General features: G+C 40.1%; 1 protein-coding gene across 5 annotated transcripts in view; it reads left to right on the top strand.

Annotated features, from left to right (window-relative positions):
• Positions 1–1,335: 1,335 nt before the first annotated feature.
• Positions 1,336–11,924, top strand: part of Rmdn2 (regulator of microtubule dynamics 2) — a 64,321-nt gene continuing 53,732 nt past the window's right edge. For 3 of the 5 annotated variants that reach the window (XM_028765099.1, XM_028765097.1, XM_028765094.1), the window contains exons 1-2: positions 4,195–4,338; positions 10,136–10,603. In XM_028765099.1, coding sequence (XP_028620932.1) covers positions 10,152–10,603 — 452 coding nt within the window. In that variant the 5' untranslated portion in view covers positions 4,195–4,338; positions 10,136–10,151. Of the gene's footprint in view, positions 1,679–4,194; positions 4,339–10,135; positions 10,604–11,924 lie in introns of those variants that run through there. The other 2 variants (XM_028765096.1, XM_028765098.1) reach the window with 2 other exon arrangements.

Here is an 11,924-nt window from a genome sequence, read left to right as displayed (position 1 = left end):
TGTCTAAAATGCACTTGCTTCATAAGGGCTCACTATGTTTCTAACTGTAAATATCCAAATTATCTTCCTGCTTTGGGAACTTCCTGCTCTAGGAGCGGCTGGCTGGCTATCCGCTGTGTACAAAGGTTTGCCCTGGCACTCAGCTGGGGAAGTGAGAGGCTTACAAGTGTAGGGGTAATGTGAAGGCGTTTCTATCTGAATGGCTTCCTTTTCATTTCTGAGGAGGACTGAGGGCTGCTTTGCCACATGTGAGGAAGTCAAAGCGCCACCTGGCACAATGAGTTTCTTTGCTGGAATCCTGGCAGAGCCTGTGGCTGGTACAAGGAAGACGTAGGTCTGCACTAGCTGGTAAGTAGATGCCACACATGCAGAGTGCGTCTCTCTTTACCTTGGCCACTGGACAGTTAACAGCTGCTACCACAGCTGGCAGGGAAGGACTGCCAAGGCCACCACACACAGAGAGTTACTCCCTGACATCAGTGCTCAGATGGAATACAGCCCCAAACCATGCTGCATGTTACCACACAGATTGTAAAGGATTGTATGGGCGTATTTAGGGAAACGGCCATCACTTGTTTTATATCTCTCATTCTAAACAAACAAAGGACAATTGTATTGTGTTGGAATACACATGGACTGTGGATTTATGGGACAGACTTCCTTCTGAAGTCGTTGCACTAGTTGGCTTCAGTTTTCATCTTTTTCTATATTCACATCTCTGGGTAAGAGTCCAAATAAGCATATTAATTATAATGTTAGAAATGGAATTTTATAAATTAAAAAGGTTTTTAACTTTATTATTCAAAAATGTCTTGAAAATAAAAAAAAATACATAACTGATATTAACCAGATTTAATGTCTATACATCTCAATACATTTCTATACACTTACAACAGTCATTCTGATTCTGTGGGCCCTGACATTTAGCTTTTACTGTTTCACTATCTAACATATTTTTATGTACTTACCCACCACCAAAACCAAAAACTCCATGACAGTTAGAACTGGAAAAACAATTAGCTTTACATTCTTTCTCACAATTCACACCTATTACCTGCATTCAGTCCTTCTTCCTCCCCTAATATTTAGCCTTTCTTGTTCTCTTTTCTGTAAGCTTTAACAACGGTTGGTTAATTAGTGAGTCCCTATTGTAACCTTAGAGAGTGAATCTGTTCTAACGATGGATTTACATTGTAACCCCCCCCCATCTCCTAAACAATTTCTTGAAGAAAATCTGCTCCTCCAGGGGAATCACGGTTCTTTGCATAAAGTGAGGACAGGGGCTATGAAAACTATGAGGTCAAACTGCTTTGCAGCGGAGGTTGCACAACCTTGTCCCTAATCAAGACTCAGTAATGAAAACCTCTGTTCTACTTACTGCGCGTAAACACTTTCATTCACATGTGCTGCTAACTCTACTTTGTCTCATGAATCTCCAAGTGTCTTTGATCCTGGCCAAAGGATGAACTGACCTCGGATTGTCTGTCAAGGACACCCTTCGACATTATCTCTCCCGTTGAAAGAATGGAGGGGCTGAGTTACTCTTCTTAGAATTCCCTTTAATTTCCCATTATAGTTCTCTGAATCCATGCAAGGACATGACTAAAAGACTCTTCTGCAATTTCTGAAGAAACTTCATGGAATAACCTAGAGAAACTACTGACAGCCACCGAGTAAGGTTAGTATCGATTAGGCAAGGTACTGTTTAGGGCTTTCTAAGAACTTGTTTTCATTGAACAAAAGCATTTTAACATGTGAAAATACAAAGTTTCTAATAAGAATTTAATATATTAATAAGGTAGTTATATTTTTAACAAATTGACTCGGTTTTCAATTGCTTAAGTAATGTATATGTAAGTGTGTAAGTAAGTGTACATGTATATATGTGTGTATGTATATGTATGCATGTACACTGGAAACTTGTCACTCATTTAAAGTGCTGTTTTGTATTCTTTTCATTACAGAAATAGTGGGCAACCATTTTGCTGTATTTAAGTAAATAATAATTTCTTGAATTAATCTATTAGCCATATGAAAATATTTAAGAACTGTAACCTTGTACATATTTAACAAACTATTATCTTGAAATTCCAATTCAACCAGTTATAATTTTTGGAATTTCTCTCTTGAAATTCCTTAGTGTTTCAGAGATCTCTAAAAAAATTTAAAACAACTATTTAACTGGATACTTCACATTTTTTCTTTTTTCCCCATGCCTCACTCCTAAAGGACTCTAAGTGGTGAGCACGACACTTTTACATCCTGTGCCTTACAGTGCTAAGCCTGTAGGGTCACCCCTCATGAGCTAAGAGCTCAGAGCTAAGAGTTCAGTTCCTCTTCCAACAAAAGCAGTGACGGCTGAACCCTAAATAGCTGAAGTGGGCAATTAATACAGACTACATCATGAAAGACCCGCTGAGAACAGCCGAGGTAGGATGAGTCCAGTGTTTGATCAAAGAGGGCCTATCCTGCAGGACTTGCTTGGACATACTTTTTCCCCCTTTGAAGATTTCAGTGTCATCAACAGTAATGTTATTTATCTCACTAGATTTTTAAGAGGACAGAATAAGAAAGTACATGTAAAGAATTAAGTCAGAAGACCTTGAGAGAAAGCTCAGCAGTTAAGAGCATCGGCTACCCTTCAAAAGGACCCAGACCCAATTCCCAGCACCCACATGGTAGCTCACAACCACCTGTAAATCCAGCACCAGGTGATCCAACCCCCTCTTCTAGCCTGTGTAGGCAAAGCACACACACAGTACACAAACACACATGCAGGCAAAACATCCATGAACATTAAATAAAAATCAATAAATCTTTAAAAGAATAAAGCCAGAAAGCTGGGCATAAGACTCAATGTATGTTTTCCCTTTCTGCGAAATGTTTTCTTCAAGCTAGCTGAGAAATGAGGGTGGGTTTGCTGCTGTGAAATAGTAGTTAGGGACTTCATAACTGTGCTTCAATAGTTACAGTTCAGTACTGTTTACAACGAAATTGAGGCTTAAAAATTTTATATGTGAATGGGAAAAATCATGGAATGTGGGTTATAATAGTTGAGTACTATCAATCTTTAAGTTTTACAATAAAATTTTTATCAAATTTCTAACAAAAGGAAAAGCGTACATACAAGGCCAAGAAAACAGACAGGACACTTAATTATCTTCAAACCAGTTTGTTTCCCTCAATGAATGTCACAGGTGATTAAGGAATTAGAACTAACTCAGCAAGGAACAAAACAGGCACAGGCAAGCAGTAATTATGTCATAGACACTACCGTATGCTGAAAGACAGCAGAAGGAGTTTTATATTGCCTTACACTCTTTATCCTTTCATAAAAGTTTTAACGCATGAATGAATCCTTAGGAACAAGGAGAATGTGTCGAATAGCCTCTCAAGGGAAAGAGATCAAAGTCCATGGATTTGTGTCACCTAAGTGGCCAAGAATAGTGTGTTCCCGTATGAAAAGAACACCACTTACAGAGAGACGAGGGGTGGTTTGTCTACAGAGGATAATGACTGGTAGATATTGTAATCAATCAACCCTGACTCTTTATACAGCAGTTTGGTTCTTGTGTTTTTATCAACAGGAGTGCATCCATTTTTAATTGTGTTCAGTACATTGGTGGAGACTAGTAATTAAGGCTGTTCCCAACAAGTCAAAAGTTTAAGCCAACCATGTTTCAAGTGAGAGCTATACAGAGGGACTTGTGAGCAGTTTTTAAGTTTCACAAATTATACGATCTGCAGAATGTGAAGCTGGGCAAACCTTCACCGCCAGTCATCTAAGAAGACTAGTTTTGAACTAAAAGAACTAGAAACAGCAGGGTACAAAGAGGCTGGGAATTTTATTCACTGAAAATCAAAGAGAGTTGAAGTCAGGAAAACCAGAAAATAGTGCAAGATGTCTGCGTTTGACTGACGGAAAGTTAAAAGTTGTGCTATAGACGGGGGTTAGCTAAGGGAGAAGGGAGGACCTGGAAGCCATCGGTGGCAGTGATGGGCCAGCGGATGCACCGGGTGGAAGGTGGAGGGGACGACTGCCTCGGATCCGGCCTGCGGGGCGCTCAGCGGGGCCCAGCTTTCCCGGCCGGCCGTGAAAAGCAGGCCCGGAGGCCGGGGCTGAGAAGTGCGGGCGGGAGGAGGCGGGAGCCCCGGGCCATTAGCGGCTCCTCCCCCGGCGCCTCCGCTATCTGGGTCAGACGCGAAGGCCGCCGCGCCGGACCTTGGGACCCGCGGGCTGCAGGGTTCCACTCGGCCATCCTCTCCCTGCTCGTCCGCTCCCCCGCGGGCCCCGGTTCCCTGGCTCCAGCCACAGAGAAGCCCGCGCAACGACCCCGGGTGCGTACCTAGCCAGGGAAGAGATACCTGGGCGGGCTGGGCTCCACGGCCCCGGCTGGACGGCGGAGGGCGTGAGAGAGAAGGCGGTGCCACTTCCGGCCGCTGCTTCACTTCCGGGTCGCGGCCTGACGCCTGGCGAGCCGGGGGCCGCGGGCTTTCCTGCCACAGTCGTGGGGGAGCCTGCGCTCTGGAGAGGTGGTTTTGTGACCCGTGAATCAGGAGACCATCGAAGCGGGGACCGTGCCTCTGCTCCTGCCTCAGCCTCGCGCCAACCTTGTTCTCTTTGCGTGCTCCCCGAACTAAAAGAAAATTGGATTGTCTGCCTTTTTTATACAAATCTGGAAACTAGACTAACAGCACTACTAACATTTGCAAATAAGCTGAGTACTAAGAGGTTCCAAATTTAAATTATAAATGAGGAAACGCATGAAAATCTGATGAAATACGAGTGTTAGAATTCAGTGGGAAAGTACTGGGTTTTCTGCATCGCTGTATACCCCCATCCCCCTCCAAGAATTCAGAATGTTTCCTTTGGAAACTTGAAACTTAAAGCTGATTTGTAAAGCATAATGTTTCTTGACCCTCTTGGTAGTTTTCCTTCCTCCGGTTTATGGGTTACAGCGCTTTATGCCTTCTTATCCCAAGGGCCAGCTGATGAATTCAGATGAGTGTTTCTTAGGAGCTTTTTCTAAACATTCTAATTTAAGAACATTAACATCCAGAGATGGAAACTAAGTCATGAACGCAAGATTTTCTTTTAAAAGCATTTTATGTCCTAGTTTTCTTGGAAGTCAACATTTCATTGTTTCACTAGGTGACTCTCTGCTAATAACCTTTGGTTAGGTAATTTATACAAGCATATCTATCGTTTTCCATCATACGTGATTTACAACTGGAAGTTTGTAAAGTGATAATGTTTTGCATCTGAAATGCAAACTTTTTACACCTTAAAGTGAGTTGCAAAGTCTGCTCAAAAATTTTTAATTGCCTTATCTGTACTCAGTACAAGAGTATACTACTATAAGCAAAAGTATAAAAACAATATAAGTAATCTTATACAACCTTTTAAATTACACTGTAGGCAAGCAGATTCTTATTTCCAACTTTTGTAGTCCTCCTTTTCATGTGTCATATTTCAGATTATTAGCACAAAAGCACACACCAATTAACTTGTTTGTACCTTACTGTTTTTATTCGGTGTTAGTTTTCAAATCACCAACATAGAAGCACTTTGTAGCATAAATTCACTCTGATCCATACGTTTCTAATGGGGAGATTTTTTTAAACAAATGCCATTTCTAATGAGTCTAGTTCTTTTCCGTTAACTTTCATAGTTTTGACGTCTTATTTCAACTCTGACCATCTCTGCTCTGTCAGCATTCTCCGTGTGTCCTTGCTTGATGCATTCTGATTCCACATGCGGCTGGCTAGATGTCTCTAAGACTTAGGAAACAGGAAGCCAGGGGTAACCTTTCTCACTTCTTTAATCCAATAACTCTGGGTAAATGACAGCAGTTTGTCTGAAAAATAATAATGACGCTATTGTTTTGAACTACTTCAAAGAAATCATTTGGAGCCCGTGTAGAACCCAAAGGAAGGTAAAAGTTTGGCTGTTTCTCATGTGTTTAAACCTGCTTCTGTCTTGGGGATAAGGTCTTTTCTCCTGGTCAGATTTTCACTTCTGTTTATTTACTTGTTAAGTGAAAAAAAGCTTTCAGATATGCGTGCATGCGTGCATGTGTGCGTGTGTTTCATAATGTAATGTTTAAGGCTGGCCTGGTAGGACTGGGCCAAAGAACTAAATCAGCATAGAAAAATTCCTTATGGTAGACTTCAAGATGGGTATGTGGTCATTCTTCATTAGGGTGGGATGGGGCCGGGGATAGAGAGAAAGAGAGAAGGCAGTTGGAAAATGAGGTGTTGTTGGGGATCTAATGCTGGGTCTGATATATGCTAAGCAAGAACCTGACTTTTGAACTGTTCCCAACCCTAGTGTTTGTATTAATCAACAAAAAGCAGAAACAAAAAACAGCCTCAAGATGATCAAGTTTGCTGCATGATTGGCATGTAATATAAATGTGTGTCATAATATGTGGTACCTTTCTTATTTCTATTGCTTTTTGTGGTAATCTATCCAGGATATTTAGTTTTATGGTATACTATAATGTTCATGGAGCCATCAACTCCCTCATCTGTTACAAATGCACTAGATTCTGTTGCTGATGTGCTCCTGGATGAGTAGGGTGAGCAACTGGTTAAATTTACAGTTCCCAGATATATCAATTTATTTAAACACAAATAAGAGGATATTTGTGTTTAAAAGAGAAAAAGAAACAAAAGGAAAAACCGGCAAATGCTCTTCCATCAGACAAGGCCCATTAATCACCAGGATCCTCTCTGGAGCTGGTTTAAGAGAGGGATTTTAAATCAATTTCTTAGAAATAGTAGTCATCAAAATTTGAGGTAATTTCTGACTTTTTAAAGATGAGATGGTGAAAAACCAAAATAAAATAAAGCCGGGCAGTGGTGGCACACACCTTTAGTCCCAGCACTTGGGAGGCAGAGGCAGGCGGATTTCTGAGTTCGAGGCCAGTCTGGTCTACAGAGTGAGTTCCAGAACAGCCAGGGCTACACAGAGAAACCCTGTCTCGAAAAACCAAAAAAAAAAAAAAAAAAAAAAATTAGAGATGGAGTGTCCAAATTGGGAAGTAACTGTTGTCCATGCCCTTGAATCTTAAGAGTATAATTTCGTTCCTGACTTTTATTTATTTACTTAGTGGTGTGTAATAGCACAACTTGCAGGAATTGTCTTTTTCCTTCCACCGTGGGAGAATGAGGATTGAACACTCGTAGTTGAGCTTGACAGCAAACACCTTTACCATCTCAGCTACAATAAGAATCTGAAAAGAAACATTCCTTTACACAGCTCTCGGAACGAGATTCTTCTTTTCTGTAACCCTCATCCATAGGTCACTTAAATCGTTATGTTCAGTTGGCCATGTAGTATACAGGAAACAATAATGCCTTGCGAAGAGTTTGTGGAATAATAGGATGCTCGCTATGGGATGCGAGATGTCAGGTATACAACCTAATTCAGGACTTACGCCCAGCTCGTATTTCTGCCCCAGCTTTCACACCTGGCTGTATTGTACAAGAAACAATCAAGGAGAACTTTCATATGCTCCTACATTCACCCACTTCACCTGAATCTCAGCTAACATAGTCTGCCTTTTCTCTCTTACTGTCAAAGAGTGGATTGTGTTCCGGCTAAAGGTCAGCCTTGTGCTCATGTGCTCGAGACCATCTCCTTTGCCTTCCTGTTTGGATCTGTATAATTCTCTACTGTTTCTTCTACTTTTGCAAATTTGGTTTTTAATTAAACTTTCATATTGAAAAATAACATTTTTTCTTGACCTTTTGGGAGCATTTTTCTATATAATCGGCATCTTTTCTCCTGCTTGTTTTATATTTAGCCATCCCTCAGGCCAGTATGCCTTCCTTTGGTAAGTGAATATCTTCATTATTCCATTTTTCCCACCTACCTTCCCCAACACACACACACACACACACACACACACACACACACACACACACACACACTGGTTTATCTGTATCTTTATGGTTTTCTGTTCCTTTCTTTGGACTCTCCTACGCATTGGACTGTTGTCTTGCCTCTTGCTTTCTAGTTCTGTTATAAACCTATGGTGTGTTGTTGCCACTTGGCTCCAATTGCTACTATTTTACAAGTAAATTTTAAAATGAGAAAACTGATTTTATGCTTGCACGTCTATGTCATCGCTGGTGTATGGTGCCTGGATGCATGTTCATGGTTACTGTGCTGCTTGAAGAACTTGCTTAGCATTTCTTTTAGCACTTGTCACTTGGTAATAATAGTCTCAGCTTTTGTTACAACAAAAATAACAATAACTCCCCCCTATCAACTTCCAGTTGACAGGTTCCCCACCCCAAGCATTTTAAAGATACTACTTCATGGTTTTCTTGTTTTAATGGCTCCTGAGATATAAGCCATGGTAAGCCTTGTCCTTCTCCCCTCTTGCCCTCCTCCTCCTCCTCTGGCTCTCTTCCCTTCCCACCCCGTGCCCCGTCATTATCAGCAGAATAGTAGTCCACCTTGCTTTCTTACTCTGCTTGACTAAGTTGCCTTCTCTTTAGTTTAGGAATCGTTTGCTCACCTTTTCCCACTCTAAGCTCCTGTTGTTTCAGATGTCCATGATGCCCACTGTCCTGCTTCTTAGCTTCTCCCCATTGTGCTGCATTTGGGGGTGACTTTTACTGCTGTGTCTTTGTGTGCACTACTCTTTGTCCTTCCGTGGTGGTGTTTCCATTGCTGTCCATTTCACTTCATAAAGCCCTCTTCCAGATATCTTGGTTTTCATATCTAGAAATTCCAAGAAGTCTGGCTTAAAACTTTCTTTTTTCTCCCTTCATCATGTGAATCTTTACCATGACTATGTTTGTACATTTATAATGTGGCAATATTTCAGTTTATTTATAATAAGTGGCAAATGTTTTAAATGATTTTCTTAAGGCCTTTGTTTGCTGATTAGATCATCTCTATCATTTTGCTTCTGTGCAAGTCTGGTAAATTTTTGCTAGGTATGGGACATTCTGGTTGTATGCTCATTGTTGTACATTGTTGAATTCTGCATTTTTTCTGCTTATTTACAATATTACACGTTTATCTTTGGCCCTTAAAACACTTGTGAATCAATATAATAGTTTGGAGGCTTATTTTCAAAATTTTAATCTATTTTGGCTGGAGTCTAAATAGCCATAACTCTGAGGTTCCTTTAGCCTCTCTACCTTTTGAGCTGTCTGCTGAAAGCTTCACATAGTCTGTAAGCCTTCTTGACATCTTGAAAGCTTCTCAGTTCCATGTGATCCTTCAGACCAGTTTAACTGACACCTTCCAGGTAGTTGTTAATTCCCGTAAAGTTATTTTTTACCAGCCCCATAGAGTCTGTGTGTTTTCACAACATCCTTCTCTTACCTTTTACACACTGGCACATATATTCCAGACACTTCAGTTTCTGTGGACCCTACAGTTATCCATTTAGTCGAGTGAGACTGCCTACCTGTTTGTTCTATTTTCATTTTTCTTCCTCCATAGTCCAGAAGTTACTTCCAACTGAGATCCAGGAGTCCCTACAGGAATTACTTCTTTCTGTCTGATCAGGGTTATAGATGCCAGTGCTTTGATAATCTGTTCCTATTCTTGGATAGCTTACAGCTATTTCAACCAATTTACTAGTAAACTTTAACACAAATGAATACATCAAATAGAGGAAATTGAAGTGAAACCAAGTTTGGAAAGTTCTAAGTATATTTATATACTTATATGCTAAGGAAGGTCCTCCTCTTTCCTTTAATAATAAGCTAAGACCAAGAAATCTCACATGTTAATTGCACACAGAATAGCAAAGAAAGCAAGGACATCTTGAATTCTTAACGAATTTTTTCAAGCTGATGATTCATTTACTTCTATTTCTCAAGCCCTTTAGAGTATAACTAAAGAGCAAACTTCAAGTTGACTGTAGAGAGATAATAAAATCAGAATTAAAGTCTGTATTAAAGTAGACATCAATAATAGCCCTAAGCAAATATTGCTCTTGAGGCTTGAGCTAAAGTGGCACTTGTTCATAGTGTACTTTAGCTTGTGATTTGTCAGATTTTTTGTTAATGACAGAGGGTTATCTTTTATTGACTTAGAAAGCATCAATTTTTTTCCTGGACAGAGAAACAAAATTCATTTACATTCTTACTTTTTCAATTCTAGACATAAAAGCCAAGACATGCCCCATTCCACAAACAAAGAACTAATCCTTGGCGTCATGGTGGGAACTGCTGGAATCAGCCTGCTGGTCTTATGGTACCACAAGATCCTCAAGCCAAGGACAACAATAAGTGTTCCTAAACTTCTTTCTCTGGGTAAGAAATTCAATTCACTAACTTTGCAAGATGAAAGCCACAGTGAACAAGGAGCATCCGTGGTCTTTCAAAGGAGGCAACTCCAGATCCTGGAAAAGTTAAACGAGTTACTGACCAACATGGAAGAGCTTAAGGAGGAAATCAAATTCCTTAAAGAGACAATTCCAAAGCTGGAGGAATGTATACAAGATGAACTTGGAGGGAAGGTAACAGTTCATAAGATCAGTCCTCAGCACAGAGCTAGAAAAAAGAAGGTGACAACAGTTCAACGTTCAGCAACAAGTAATAGTTCAGAGGAAGCAGAAAGTGAAGGAGGGTAAGTGGCCTCAGATCTCCCTCTGGGAGCTGATTATCTTTCACTTTTACCGTTTCATAGGTAGATATCCACAGTCATTTGCTCTGCTATTAAAAGGAAATGAAAGGAATGTTTGCATCCTTTTTTCATATATATATATATATATATAATGTATATTCATACATTCATGTATATTGTACCAATTAATTAAATTATATCTATTTCTTTGTAATATATACTATATATATACATACATACATACATATACATGTGTAATAATAATATCCTGTTGAGAAAGACAGTCATTGTTTTCCAGAATGAATAACTTATTTTACAATTTGGTTATTATAAATAACTAGTAGCATCATGTAAGAGTTGGGAAGACGTCATCATTGGCAAGATGTGTAACCTGTTGTATAATGTGAGTACTGTGTGACTGTTATATACAAATGCCCTCGACTAATGTGGTTCCATAGAACTTCCTGTGATGTTAGACCTTGGCTGTATCTGTGCTGTCCAGCATTGTAGCCACGAGCCATGTGTAACTTATGCACTTAAAATTGCACTTAAAATGCGGGCTGTATACTTGAGGAAAGGAACTTTTAATTTTAACTCATTGTAATTATTACTTTATTTTATGTAGTTAAATGAACCACTTGGAACTAGTAGGCACTGGATTTTATTGCCAGTCTAGAGAGATTAGAGGATATAGATATGATTCAGTTTTACCTCTACATGGTTTAATATCCTGAATCCTAACACTAAGAACAAATATTCTCTTAGTCCAGAAATTATTCTCTGTGAATTTACAACATTGGCTGTGGGTAGGGTTTTTGAAGAACAAAATAGCCAGGGTTTTTGTTTGTTTTTTAAGGCTCTGTACTGAATGTGATAGGGCCTGGCATCCTTGAGGGCAGGGATCTGGTTTCCTTTATAACACTTACCTCTGTGACTTCACAGAGTAGGGCCAGTGAGAGGGTCTTAGCTGGACAAGTGATCGGCACACTTCCTGTGGACTTTGTCATCTGAAGGGAGAAGACAAAGAGTAGGGATGATGTAACTCGATAGTCGAGTGTCAGCCCGCTGGTGCTCAGTCTAGGATCCTTATGTCAGTGCTATAGCGGGGGAACGACCCTGAAGGTTTGTGGTAGGGAGAAGCCACAGGTGATAGAGTCAGTTGTCATGTCTTAAGAACATGGTGCTCCTGCACAGTAACAAAATGTCCTAGACTAGTTTTAAAATAGGCAAGCAGGATGTTTAGAGAGCATCTAAGATACAATGGAAAGTGTAAATCAGAACAGAGCCCTGGGAATTCTCATGAGGATGGGTAAGGAAAGCTTAG

This window comes from Grammomys surdaster, unplaced genomic scaffold (assembly GCF_004785775.1).
Source record: "Grammomys surdaster isolate TR1022 unplaced genomic scaffold, NIH_TR_1.0 149, whole genome shotgun sequence".
NCBI lineage: Eukaryota > Metazoa > Chordata > Mammalia > Rodentia > Muridae > Grammomys > Grammomys surdaster.
Note: the sequence above shows the minus strand (reverse complement) of the source record. Positions and strands in the feature narration are given on the sequence as shown.